The sequence below is a fragment of the Excalfactoria chinensis genome, chromosome 5 (assembly GCF_039878825.1).
Source record: "Excalfactoria chinensis isolate bCotChi1 chromosome 5, bCotChi1.hap2, whole genome shotgun sequence".
In the NCBI taxonomy this organism is placed as follows: Eukaryota; Metazoa; Chordata; class Aves; order Galliformes; family Phasianidae; genus Excalfactoria; species Excalfactoria chinensis.
In genome coordinates, this window is record NC_092829.1 from 40,076,700 (window position 1) to 40,091,091 (window position 14,392).

The window sequence follows — 14,392 nt, forward strand, 5'->3', positions numbered from 1 at the left end:
GGGGACTGGGGAATTAAGGAGCAATTTGGAAAGCATCCTTGACTGATAAGAGTTAGTTTTACAGCTTGTCCCTTTTCTGTTAAAAACACCTAGGAAGATGATACATCAGATTTGAAACAGCTGCAATTCTGAGTCACCAAGGTGAACAAATCTTTTAATCCCTGCCTCCAGCCAGTCCCTACAAATGTGATTTTCCTGCCACCACCATCCTTGCCAGGGTGTAGATTTTTCCACTGAAAACTTCCCCAGTCTCTGTACTCTGTCTACCAAAAAAATAATAATAATTAAAAAAATGCACCAGTCTTCATATTCATTTCACAGTGAATGACCAATATTTTATAAAGTTACATCTTTAAGGAATGTCATGAAAAGAGGACTTTAAAAATACAGGAAAAGCTAAATAATCTACACTCACTTTCCAGACTTCTACTGGGCAAGGGCAGGATGTACATAATTACCCAGATGGTACAGCCAATAAAGTCATGATCACATGCTGTACAGTTTAGTTTCAATAGAAACTATGCATATGTTTTGGGTCCAAAAGGATGAGTGTCATAACTGAAGGGTCTGTTGACACCTTTCTCTTGAATTCTTATTGAAAGAGATTGTGGTCCTAGAGCAGAGATGAGCCTTTTGCCTTGCCTGAGGCAATTAACATCCCACAAAGATGGTTTTCCAGCACAAAAATACAAGTTTCTGACCTATCAGTACCTACAAAGAATCCCACCTTCAAGAACAGCTTGTCTATCTACAAGTTTTGGTTACCACCTTTCTAGCATTCCTCCATTAAACAGGGTGGAGGAATGGTCTACCAGAAGAGAATTAACAGTGATCCTGTGAAAAACTGCAAGGGAGAGCAGAAAATCATTTTGAATACAGTAATTTTTTTTTTTCTTTAAGAAGGAAAAAAAATAAATCAGAGGTTCAAATATAAGGTGAAAGCACCACTTTTCAGAGCCTGAGATAGAGCCTGCTCAAGATGAAAGCTGTCAACATCTACCTCACGACCTTTAGTTTGTAGCCCTGTTTGATTTCCTCAGGAGTTTAAGCATTTATCAATATGATTTAAATAGTTAATTGCTGCAAAGGTTATTTTTATTTCTCTTCTGTAATGCGCAGGAAAACTGCAGTTTCCTTGCTAAATTTGGAAAGATAACAGAGTAGCATTTACTTTAGATTTAGCTTAGTACTAATGTTCAAGTTTTTAAAATATCGCTGAAGCACGCATATGTCAGTAACATCACATTATCTGGACAAGTCAGGTAGTATTTCACAGACAGATGCTAAAGTGTCCTTAAATACTGTGACTAATCATTATCCTTATACCACTACTTAACAATATTGATTTACACACCTGTGATGTTTGGCCTTGTGACTTCCCAATCTGAGTTGTTCTCATGTTTAAGGACTGGCTCCTCGTAACGGTTGCTCCAGAAGACTTCCCATTTATTTTTCTTTCTAGATGACAAGTTACTAACAACTTCTCCTCTAGTAGCACAGCATCCCATGGATCTTCAGCTGTCATACCGCATGCCATCTCTCCATGATCCTCTGCCTTATAAAGAGTCTCCACGCTATCCACTTTTGGTTTACTGAGGGGATCCAAATCTAACCAGTCAAATTTACTGATGTCTCTGCATTTTTCTGAGGCTGGTAGGCTGGAAACTGCAGACTTTATAGCAGTCATCTCTAAGTCTGTGCTTGACTTCCCATTTCTCAGAAATTCTGAGGTGCTTGCGATTTTGTCAAATACTTTTGCCAATTCTGGTGTAAGTACTGGAGGATATATAGGTAGGCTTCCTTGTGGATGGAAAGGTGTAGTAGCTGCCAGTGGATATGAAATGTATTGTGACTGCCTTGGAAGACCAAAATAAATAGGTTCTCTAGAGTGATAAGAGGACATACTTGGATGGAATCCATTCTGAAATACACCAGTCTGTTTTATATAAGAAGCTGAGGGGTAAACAGGAGGTAAAGTGCATGTCACAGGCGCTGGTATCCCAGGTGTCCACTGTCCTCTCTGAGCAGTTGGCCCAATATAAAATTGTGAAGACAGAGATGGGCTCAAAATTGGAGTTACTGGTAACGCAGGTACTTTACGAGATTCAAAGCTGTCATCCAGCAGCAGTTTCTCCAGTTCAGCATGAGTAAGCTTCTCTATGTCAATGGTACTTAGTTTATCTTCCATTCTCTTGGCATCAGACTCAGGAAACACCATGAGATCATGCTCCTGTTTGCTATGTGTCTGTGCTTTTTGCCCAGTGCTGCTTAAAGAATGAGAAGTTTGTTTATTACCAGCTATACCTCTTTCTTTCTGCATCTTAGCTAATGCCTCAGCTTCCATCTGCAATGCCTCCTCTTTGTCCACGTCTTTTGACCTTGCAGTTGCCAAAGAAGGTGATGAGCGCTGCTTAAATCCATTGCTACTGGATAACTGGGCCATACCGCGAGGGCAAATGTCCACTTAATGAAGCAACAAATCCCTTGTACTGCTAGGTTACCCTTGGCTTCAGAATTGGTTCACCAGCTCTGGAAAAGAAATGAAACATTAGAAAAAGCATAACAGAAATCATATGCAGAGAACTACTAAGCCACATACCACCGAATTACAAGGTTGTAACCATCCTTCAGAAACCTACGGCTTAAATTTTTAAAGACATCACAATCTTTTTTTTAAAACACAACTTCAGAGAAGCCACACAATTACATTCACAGTCCAAGCATTCCACAAGACCCACTTACTTTTCTTATTGGTACTTACAGGTCGGTAGAGTAAGCACTTTGTTTATTTTTGTGCCATTAAACCTTAGACTGAAAAAGATGTACCTGGGTACCTAATGAGCTTCACATTTGAAGCAATTCTGCACATTTAACCAGTTTCAGGGGGGAAAAAAGAAAAAGATTACTGCTGATTTTTTTTTTTTTTCCTGGAAACAGTAGATTCCAGCATTGATAAAGCACACTATCTAGAGGCCTTTCAGTTTACTTCAACATATTAGAGAAATGACAACCCTAGCAAACTGATAACTGTACCACGATTACGATGGCCATGAAGAAAGGAATAAGAAAAGAACGAACAGCTGAAGAACCTCGCTTCCTTTGGATTTTACGTTACCCACCTAAGCACAGAATTAGCACTTAGGAAATGTCATTTTGTGGACAAGCGCAAAAGATTACTCAAGTACAGCTTCTCATTAAGTAATTCTTTTAACAGCCCCTTAAAGGAAGTGTCACTCACTTATGTAAGGGAAGAAACTCTGGAAGGTTACTTTTGCATAAGGCCATTGCCAAGAAAATGACATCTTGCATTCCTTCAATTCCAATCTTGTGCTTGGTACTATTATACTGCTTCCTGCATTCACCACAATATCTGTGCCTCCTTATTAAGATAATCTTACAACAGGTCACCAGAAGAACCGTGCTGGTTTTCAGCATTATTTCTACAGCTTTTAAACACAGCTGGGATAGAGCAGACTCCAGGAGATAAGCTGTCTTCCAGCAACAGCTAGTTGCATATCAAGTAGCAAGATAAAAATCATGAATAATGGGTTTCTGCTAGGAGGGTTATGTAAACAGCAATCCTCATTTAAACACAGTTTCACTGAACTAAATGTGCCCTTTGGATGCAAATCATCATGGGTTTAAGTCATGCAATAATCTACAAATGAAAAATAGAAGTATCTGTATGAAGTAATACACAGTACATTTCATAATTATTAAATACATGGATACTGTATTAATACATGGATACTGCTATTCACACCAATCAGACATCCTTTTCCTCCTTGAATCAGACCAGAGATATGTGGCTTCAGACAAACTGACTGTACTTCTGTCAACAGGCCACAGACAGCAAGATTCTTAACTGAATTCTAACAGATTCTTTACATTCCTGAAGACTCCAGCCAAGTTTTTGTTTGATCTACTTCATTTCAATGACTATACTATGAAGGATAGACATATTTATAAATTATTCTATATTTCAGCCAAGCCTGAAAACAAATTCAGGTCAAAAATCAACATTAAACCAGAACTGATGTTGTAGGTACCATAAGACTTTAAGGAAAAGTAGCTTTTTCTCCCCTTCTACCAGATGTTCCCCCCTTCTTCTATTTTAAATGAAGCCTGCTTCAGTAAGGAGTCAGATAATGTTTATAACATCTCAACCTGTATCAAAAAGTAGACAAACAAACAAAAAAGACATTTGTATCCGTAATGCCTACAGCATGCTCCTAGGTCAAAAACAGTGATTTCCCTTAGGAAATAGGAATATTTTAGTGCAAAGCACTGAAAGTCATACCTCAAATTGAACAGATGCCACTGGCAGCTCAAGAATACAATGTTTTTCTGACCTTAGTTCAACTAAATCCCAAAGAACTAACAGACAACTCAGTTGCTTATCATCAACTTAATTAAAAGCTACCATAATCTTTCCACATCAATGTGTTATACCCCTTAGGTATAAGCCAAGCAAGGAGAGGTTTATTCTGGCTTTAAAAAGAAACTTGCACTGTCTTAAATGAGAAAAAGGAAGAAAATCAAAACAAAACAGCACGCAAGTTAGCTAAAGCATTAAATTTACTTACATGATGAATGACAGCAAATGTAACCTCTCTATTAAAACCTAAAACCTGACTTCTTAATAGCTCTGTTAAAAAGTGTTAAGGCCCCTATGTACAGTGTATCTCAAAGTCAACACCATGCTGAAAAAACACTTCATGTTTTTGAAGTTTCTGCTCTCTTTTGTATGTTTCAGAAAAGTGCTGATTAACAAAGACTGAAACAGTGACAGACCAACACAGTTAAGAAAAAAAACAAAAACAAAACCACACAACTGAAGTCCTGGATAATAAAATCTTGAAGAGGAGCATTGGTGGTGACTCGTATGAATTCATCCCATGAATACTGCTCACTGATGCAGGGGAAATCTATGGAAAAAAGCAGACTCCAGATGCATTCCCTCTCTACATTAGGCTGCACAGTTAGAGTCTCATCAAAGCCAGAGCTATTGTCAGAGGAAAGAAGTCCTGTCCCACCTGCTGCCCATTGGTACAGCCGAGTGCTGAATGGATCAGGGATGTCAGGAGGAACACAGAGCTGCCGGGCTACTCTGCCATCTGGGCAGGCTTCAACCCAGATTACAGCTCAGCTGCAGCCTTCAGCAACATTCACTTAGCTTCTATCCTCCTGCTAACACAAGTCTCCCTCCATCTTCTCAAGATGTATTTCATAGATGATCTAAGCCCACTAGCCACAGACAACATTCTAACGAGAAGCTTAATATGCTTTACACCAGCTACTCAGACTGCCTGGATATCTAAGCAGGATTTAATCTCTTCATTAGCTTCCAGCTGGTTAAGATTGCCATGTCACATTTTTAGAAGCAAGAACACCCCATTCTTCCCAGTTTATGAAGTTCTCTCAGTAATTCCTACCTGGCTTTTCCAAGGAGCTGCAGCACGGAGCACCTAAGGATTCTCAATAGCAACTGGATCTTTTCCCTGAATTTTATTCAAACAAATGGAAACAGGATCACACTTGCTAAGACAGCTGAAAACTATTTGGACAACTCTGAAGGTTATCGGTGCATCCTGGTACCCACTGATAACAACAGTAGTGAGAACAAGTGATTTTTCTGAAGGAGAAAAGACGTTGAGATTACATGGCCTTCAAGGTAACCATATATAAACAAAAAACAATAACTTGGGCTCCTTAAGAACCAGGAAGCCTTATTTTTCTACTGAAAATCTCCATGCTTGCAAAGTAGCTTCCTCCTCTCAAGAAGCTTCTGCTTAAGTGAACCATGCCAGCAGGTAAAGGTGTGCTGCTCTGTGCTCAAACATGGCTTGTATTTAAGTCCTGTCCTCCAACACTTCTAAAACAGTGTATAAACATCTGATATCTTTACAATAGTTTTTGAAAAACTTCATCCGGCATGCCAGTTTCAAACAGTACATTCACATGAGAAAAGATCAGAAGCTCCCTAGAATTAAAGGTCACTAAAAAAATAAAAAAAAAAAAAAAAGGGCAAGCCTACCTTGTAATATTCACTACACCGCAGCAGCCAACATGGTCATTTAAAAAGATGAGCTCCACTTTGAACTTTTGAAGTTGCAGCCACCTAAACTCAAAAGCAGACTAGAAGCAAAACTTAAACTTGTTCAACACCTACAAAGAGAAGGGACAAAGTAAGGAACCACCCAACCACCCCCCAAAGGTTTCAGTTCTAAGCACAGATGCAGGAAAAAGAGCAACCAGAACCATCAGGGGCTGAACCCTGGGCAATCAGCAAACCTCTACAACAGCTGAAGGCATACACAGAGCTCAAAGGAGTATCTCTGAAGTCAAGATCGTTCTCTTCAACTACCGAGCACTAATCTAAGCAACAATTTAAAAACAAGCTTTGCAGCAGTTGATCACCTTCAAAGGCACATTTCTCTTTCCAAACACATAAAGAATCAGACAAACACCTCAAATACAGTATTTTCTGAGAGTATCTGATCAGATGCGGTAGGGCAGAAACCCACAGACCTCTTCCTCTGACTCGAGTCATGCAGTTTCCCTAAACACAGCACTTCCTTGATGGCGATTTAGAACACACACATTTACACGTACTCAAATGTATTCAGATATTCAGAGTGTGAAGTTCACTTAGTCAAGTATCTGCACACTGCCGTGTCATTTTATTTAATAGAGCAATGCTCATTAATCAGAATTTCAAAGGAGCCAAGTGCTCCTTTTAAGAGATAGGCGGGAAGATGTCTGGCAATCTCCTTCAGATCAAAGCCTCTACACAGGACTGAAATTAATTTCAAGAACATTTTCATTTACAGAGATTTGCATAAAAATGAAACATCTCCATACACACTGCTCCAGCATTCATACAAAACTGGACCATGAAGCCATTTTTCCTAATGAGAAATGTACAGACTTTTGGTAAGAATCACCATGAGAACAAACGTACGGGACATTATATCTCTATCATGACAGAGACTAATCTCAATAGGTTTCCTATGTAAATGAACAGGGAATGTCCTTATTAGAAACAAATCCTACCACCTCAAGCAGAGGTAATCTCACCATCTGCTCGTGGACAAGTTATTCCTCCACTTAAGCTGAGCTGCACAAACATTTTTCTTCTCAAAAAGCAAGAGTATGAAAATAAGGCTTTTAGCATTCTATTTATAGTTTGTTCTAGTGCTAAACAAGCACAGTGTTCATACTACTTGTATTGCATTCTTCAGAAACACGTTACAGCTATTGCACATGGGTGCACAAACTCCCTGGAGTTCCAGCACTAAATACAGAAGCAACGATAACATGTCAGACCGCTTCCTGCCTTCCTTATAAAGCCTTCAAGCAGAGCTTCCTCAAAACAAGAGCAGTATCCACAAAAACTCCCTGTGGTTATTTTGCCATTAACTAAAACAGATTTAAAGCATCTTTCTACTATTGAATGACAGCAAACTTAAGAATTAGCAAAGTGGCAGAGACAGCAGCAGTTCTACAGAATAGCAGCGAAAACTTCAGCAAAATAAGACAGTAATATACTATGGAAAGTACTATTCGCCTGGAAAAGAATTCATAACAACACGTTTGCCACAGCAGGAAAACTCCTTACCAAGAAAAAGCACAGGAACTTTGATGTTCAAAAGCCCTCTGTTCTAGCCAGATGCATTCACAGATTGCTAGGAAGTGAGAAAACAGAACAGATATTTCATCAAATTAAGTAAATCAGATGAGTTACAGACTTGTAGTGCGGGAACTTTGGAGGGAGGGGGGGGAGGCAATGGGAAGGAAGTATGACAAAATGTTAACTGGGAAGAGATTCTGACAGTATGATCGCTATGCATGAAGTGGCTGAAAACAGAAGATACAGCAAAAAGCAGAGAAATCAGCCCAGCAATGCTTGAGAGAACAAAGGCCTTATTCTGCTTCACGTACACACAGCAGCTAACATACCAGATATTTAGTTCTTGTATATGCATTAAGCTGGGCTTCCAACGTTTATCCCTCCCATGCATCTAATAGCATAATGGTCTCCAGGAACATTAAAATTTAGGGAAAAAACAGATTCTTGTGTGACAGGCTGCACATCAAGTGAGTCTTTCGTATTAAGTGGTTTTCCATGCTTGTCCTGAGCTTGAATTATTCCCATTTCCATGGTCATTCTCCACAAAGTATGTGAACTGTTTATTTGTTAGAAAGACTTTCAAAGTCAAATAAACAGCCTAAGCAAGAAGTATAAAAATAAGATTGATAGCACCATCTCTTAAAAAAAAAAAAAAGCAACCACCAACAACAAAAACCCACCTCTTTCTACTGCTTTAATTTGGAAGAACTTACATGCTGCAGATACACCTGATACAAAACGTAAAATATTGCAAATAAACTGAAAAGAAACATTCTTCAATTTACCAACAGATGTGCAAGTTCTGGAACAGACAAGACATGCACTTTCTAAAAATACCATTTGTTCCAAGTGTTTCAATAAGGTGTACAAGACTGAAAGGTCAGGGTTTCTGCTACAGTTCTATTGTGTTATATCTCCACCAAAAATTAATAGCTCCTTGATGTAACTCACTGTAGCAAAACTGGAAGATTCCTCCTTAGAGATGAAATGAACTGTTGGCCGAAAAGGTCAAATCCAATTCCTTTCAGATCACGTCCATAGGATCTTCAAAGATGGTTTCAGTAATTTAAATAAGGGTGCAATTTTTAATTGGGCACAAACTCTGGAACAGTGCTCCCTTCTGTTTTGCTGCAGTCATCCAGCCTCTAAATACCCAAACAGCTGTTCTGAGACCAACAACTGCACCTCTTCATTTAGATTTTAAAAACTCATTTCCATCCAGAAAGTACAATTTCATCACAAAGCTTCTGATTTTAACAGCTAAGTAAGAATAGGGTGATTCTAATACTAGAATAGGAAGCCTCCAGGAATGCTTTGAAGTCTTTCAACATTGGCAACAAGTATCTTGGAAAACAAACAAACAGAAAACAGCATCAGCTGTTTCAATGCATATGAGAACACTTTGGAACTCGTCTACTTTGGTCAGTTATCACCCATAGCACTTTGCAGAAGATTCTAGACACAGCATCTCTTGTCAGATTGTTCACTTGGGACTTTTGACCAATGTTCCCAGACAACATTTCCAAGAAAGCACCCATCACAGTGTCGCAGCCAAACGCCAACACAAGCGGCTGTAGCAACCTACAGATGTTTTTCATGGCCACAATACATTCTTCCCCTTCCTGAACCAGCAGCTTGCATCCCTAGCCACCACAAGCCATTCCAGCAGTGGATGTAGATACACACAGATTAGTACAGCAAGTTTGTGAGCTTCTCTGGCATATCTATGCTGCTACACTCCCCCTTTCTGAATTACCATTTCAGTTGTCTACTAAAGAGATAGAGATCTTAATTAAATTCCACCAGGCTGTGTAAAATCAAGCAACTCAAGGCAGCCAATAGCGGTGCCACAGCTGAAGAAAGTAGTAACATGAACTTAAATTATTGGACATGGCAGATTTCCTACTGGAAGAATCTTTATAAATACTTGAATCATGTCATGCTGCTCTTTAAGCTGAGGACACAGATCAACAGGAAACTTAACATCAATTTTGTCAGCTGTAAAACTGACATTGATATCTCCGTATTTCTCCCCTTTTTGTTCTCACTAACACTACAGCTGCAGTTCTGTTCCTGCACAGCACTTCATGGATGCAGATAGCAGAAAAAGCAATCATGAAACTGATGGCATCCCAGGCTGTTTCACTCCACTGCACTTAGTCAAGACTTTTTCCATCCCTTACAGCCAAGCCTATTACCAGCATTGTTAGACAAAGGCTAAGAATTTTGGTTCTGTTGCAATGTTTCTTCTTACAGAATAATGTTTTCATATCCACTCCTGATTAATAACTTTTATATGGTTTCTTCTGCTTTTCAACCACCCTAAAGTTGAGCTTTTCTCCAGATCACTCATACGATTCATGCACTTTTCCCATCAATCTCTGTCTTCAAAGTACACTTGAAAACCCACGTATAATGAGAAAATACACCACATAGAATCAACATTAGCTACTGCTTTAGGGCATGGCTTCTTTTCAAGCAATGCCAGTGCCCCCAAATAACTTGATTCCCAACTGAATAATTCACTCAGTAATCCACAATTTGCAAAATAATTTCCCTTTAGAATGTCACATATACATTATAGAAAAAGACAGACTAGACAGGACCTCAGAGGGTGTCCAGCCCAACCCCTCGCTCAAAGCAGAGTTAGTTCTAATAAGTAATTACATGTCCACAGCTACAGTAGAGGAATATATTCATTGACATGCTGCTGTGAGGCCAGTGCTTCGCATTTGCACCACTTTTACTCACTTTTATTTTGTTGTGTTAGTCAAAAAATAAACAAGTCCATCCTAGAGTAACTTCTGCACTAACTGTGTGCACCTTTAACATAGCAAAAAGTAGAACAGTAGAATATGGAGAAGACCATGCAATCACCGTTCTATTGTGGATTTACCTCTGCAGTGCTGTGTTGGTACCAGGCTACCAGTCCAACCAAATTCAACTCTGCTGCAGGAGCCAAATTACTTCTGCCACTTGCTTCAGCAGACAAGCTTCCCCGCAGGCAGGGAACTTGCACAGTTTCAGTTACAACTGGCTGATGCTTCTCAGTCACCAACCTGGTATGTCTGAAAGTATTAAACAGTTGTTGATTAGTGACTGAGCCAACTCACTGTTTACACAGACCTCTTAGCTGTACATACTAAAATGCTTTTAAGATGTATTAATTATTTTTAAAAACAAAAAAATAAAAGCAAGACTCTACACTGGTAGGTAGAAAGGTGACAGGATGGTTATATTGTGTCAGACAACAAGTTTATCTCATCCTTGCTTCTATGGGTAGATTCAGAAGTGCACAGGAACAAGACAAGCACATAACAACTTTTCCCCAAAATACTCTTCCAGTTTCTACTAATTAGCAGCTCAAAGGCTTCCCGAATCCTGAGATAACTTTTCTAATATTTAACACCCAAGTTGGATTTTACCTCCAGGAATCTGTTGAGTTGCACACTGGCCTCAAGTAAACTTGGCAGCACCTTGTACTTTGCTGCTGCAATGACAACCTAAGCAAAGAGTGCATCAGTCAGCACTCACCTGTTCTTGACGTGTCTGCTAAAACTACCAGCATCAGTGGCAACACTGCAGCAACCAGCTACTGCTCAGTGCACACTGAGTTAGTTCATCGAGGTCAGCATGCAGCACGGAGTTTCTGGATCTAAGCTGGCACCGGTCTCAACACAGATATCTAAAGGTCCTCATGTGCTACAGACTGCAGGCTTCCAAGCTTTTTCTTTCTTAAATGGATCAATGTGACACTATAATGCTAAGAACCTGAAAAGTATGAGCTACATGAAACGTGCAGACACACTTCCTCTCTCTATTCCAAAGTCTCCGTGAAAGCATTCCCAAATGTCTACCACTTGGAACAAACTGAGCTTACTCTGCAGTACATAAGTGCAGAATCCAATTCTACTAAGAAGTATAGATAAAAGTAATATTTCCCATGGCTTTTCTTTAATGTGAACTTTGAGGAAGATACTTTAAGTCACTTATAGAACAAATGAGATTTATACATCACTGGCATGCTTAGAAACATTTCCTCCTTCGCCTACTTGCCTAGTCTGGAAACAACTTCTGCATTCTTCTGAAGAAACTGACAATGCTGCAGCCTTTCCATGTACAAAGGGGCTGAATGAATGCTGTATGAGATGGATGACTGACGTTATTGGTCACTGCTGATAAAACTGAACTCTGGTTCTGGTAAGTAATTACACATCTGCAGCTACAGCAGAGGAATATATTTACAGACATATTGCTGCAAAGCCAACACTTTACATTTGTGCTACTTTTGCTCATTTTTAATTGCTGTGTTAGCCAAAAAATAAATCCATCCTTGTGTAACTTCTGCACTAACTGTGAACACTAAGAGGCAATCATTGCTTGCAGTCTCAAAAGCAGAATATCTTTACCTCAATGCGATCTCAAAACAACATAGGATACGTTATGCTTACAGCATGCTACCGATCAGTGCTGCTTTATTGGTCTTTCTTAAAGCTCCCACAGGATAACCTTCAGATTGATCAGGACCAAAAAGACACACAGTATGCAACCCTTCTCTAATTACATCCAAACTCTTGATAGCATCAGTTTTTCTAACTAGCCCCATACTGGTCTAGTTTTAGTCCCACACCAAAACTTAACATGATAAAAAATCCCAAACATCACCCCAGCATATTTATGTTTGTAAGCAAGCTTTGAATTCAAATTTCTTCAGCTAGACAGCAGGAACAAATTTATAATAGCAGCATATGATTAAAGAATACCAGAAGTTGCAATTTCACACAGTTTGAGAAGTACGAAACAGAAGAATACACATTCAGAAAGAAATTATTTACTTGGCATTTTGAAAGGTGTCATTTCCTACTCAAGGCATTCAGTTTCCCTTGTTGCTGTATAGAGTGTCAAAGAAGATTAAAAAACAAACCAAAGCAATTAAATCCCCAATGTATGCTTATATACACTGGTTAACTGTACTGACAAGCCTTTTTATACCCTGTTCATGAACATAACAACATCCCAAAAGAGGAATCTCAAGTTTCTGAACCAGGAGTACTACTACACTGTGGTTAAGTAGGTCACATTTATTTTATGGAACTACCAGGAAAAAAGTAGGGTGTTTCGCTTTCTCCTTTCTTGAGACCTATGTATTTTTATTTTATTTTAATTCAACTGCCTTTATAGAAAAGATTTCCAAACACAACACAACATCAAAGAGGGCCAACCTCTAATTTATTCAACAGAAGGCTGCAACTTCAAACATTTGTTACTTGGCTTCTCTTCCCTGCACTTTCTCCCGCTGGCTTTACCTTCTATGCAACTTCCTCTTCTCGTCCACCTATTCTCAGTAGTTTTGCTACAACTTGTTTCTGATTTGTTTTATGAACCCGGTGGACGCCGCAGTCTCTGCCACCAGATGCAGTCCATCAGCCCGTGCCGGGCAGCCTCTCCTCCCGCAGCACAAAGGAAGTTTTCCCAGGCCCACTCGCAGCGCTGAGGCGCCGGAGGAGCAGGGACAGGCCCCAGGAGCCCCAGACCCCACGGGCAAAGCGCTGCTGCCGGTTACTTCGCTCCCCCGCCCTCCGCTTCCCTTTGGGATACTTCACAGACCACCCATCCCCACCACCCGCGCACCGCACAACGAACTCTTACAAACAGTACTGAGCTTCTCTTCCACCCTCAGTTCCGTCCCAAAGTAACAAAACACAAGCAGCCGACAACTGTTACCTCATGGCAGCGGACCCGCGCTCTCCCGGGACCAGGCAGCCCCCTCCCGCCCCGACCGCTGTCACCCCCCGCGGGAGGCCCCGCGCTCACGGGGACACCGGCTCCGTCCGCACCGCCGCGCAACCGGAGAGCGGCTCCGGGGCGGCGCAGGCCCCTGCAGACGGGACAGCGCCGCCAGCCGCGCTCAGACCCGCCAGGACAGCGGGCAGCGCCGCGCCGAGGGTCGCGGCGCCACGACCCCCGAGGAGCGAGAGGACGCCGGCGGGAGGGCGCGGAGCGGAGCCGCGTCCCACCACCCACCTCACAGCGCCGCCGCCCCGCAGCCGCGGCCATTCCGCTTCCTGCCCCCCGCCGCCAGGCTGCACGCTACGCGCTCGTCGCCCCCCTCTCGCCGCACCGCCGCCACCGCGCGCCCACTTCCGGCCCCGGCCCCCACCGCTGGCGCGCAGCAGGGGCGGAGAGAAGGGCGGGGCTTCGCTGTAAGGAGATGGGCGGGGCGCGCCCCGACACCGCCTCACCTGCACCCCTTCGGATTTCAGCTGGCAGCACTAGTGCTTCTCAGACAACAGCCTCATGTTCCGTTCAGTAGCTAACAGCCAGGAGACACTACTTCCAATAATCCAGTTCCATTCACTAAGGATATTTCATACACCAAGTTCCAAACAATGCAAAACACCTGCTTAAACACAGAAGACAAGTGAAAAGCATCCATTTAGAAACCAACAACATAAGTGAATCCATCCCTAAGGTGCGTTAATGTACAAAGCAGCTATCTTATCGGGCAATTTCAACCAGACCACGGCTATTCGATTGACTAACTGCATCATAACATTAGTCAGTGCACGGCAGTGCCATTGGGCAAACAGGAACCACAGAAGCAGCAAGAAAGAAAGATGATTTGCTTCCTTCTGTTGACTACTGCAGACTTTCAGACCATCTCCATGCCTGTTTACCAGAGAATCTTCTGAGACATTCCTTGGAAAATACGTAGGAATCTTTCTTTAAATAGCAAAGCTCCTTAGCATGTATTTTAAA

General features: G+C 41.3%; 1 protein-coding gene across 3 annotated transcripts in view; it reads right to left on the reverse strand.

Annotated features, from left to right (window-relative positions):
* PIK3C2A (phosphatidylinositol-4-phosphate 3-kinase catalytic subunit type 2 alpha) overlaps positions 1-13,793 on the reverse strand; it is a 48,337-nt gene extending 34,544 nt beyond the window's left edge. The window contains exons 1-3 of one of the 3 annotated variants that reach the window (XM_072338190.1): positions 13,658-13,759; positions 10,530-10,701; positions 1,355-2,529 (exon numbers count right to left, since the gene is read on the reverse strand). In XM_072338190.1, coding sequence (XP_072194291.1) covers positions 1,355-2,443 — 1,089 coding nt within the window. In that variant the 5' untranslated portion in view covers positions 2,444-2,529; positions 10,530-10,701; positions 13,658-13,759. Of the gene's footprint in view, positions 1-1,354; positions 2,530-7,621; positions 7,689-10,529; positions 10,702-13,657 lie in introns of all 3 variants that reach the window. The other 2 variants (XM_072338191.1, XM_072338189.1) reach the window with 2 other exon arrangements.
* Between the last annotated feature and the right edge of the window lie 599 nt (positions 13,794-14,392).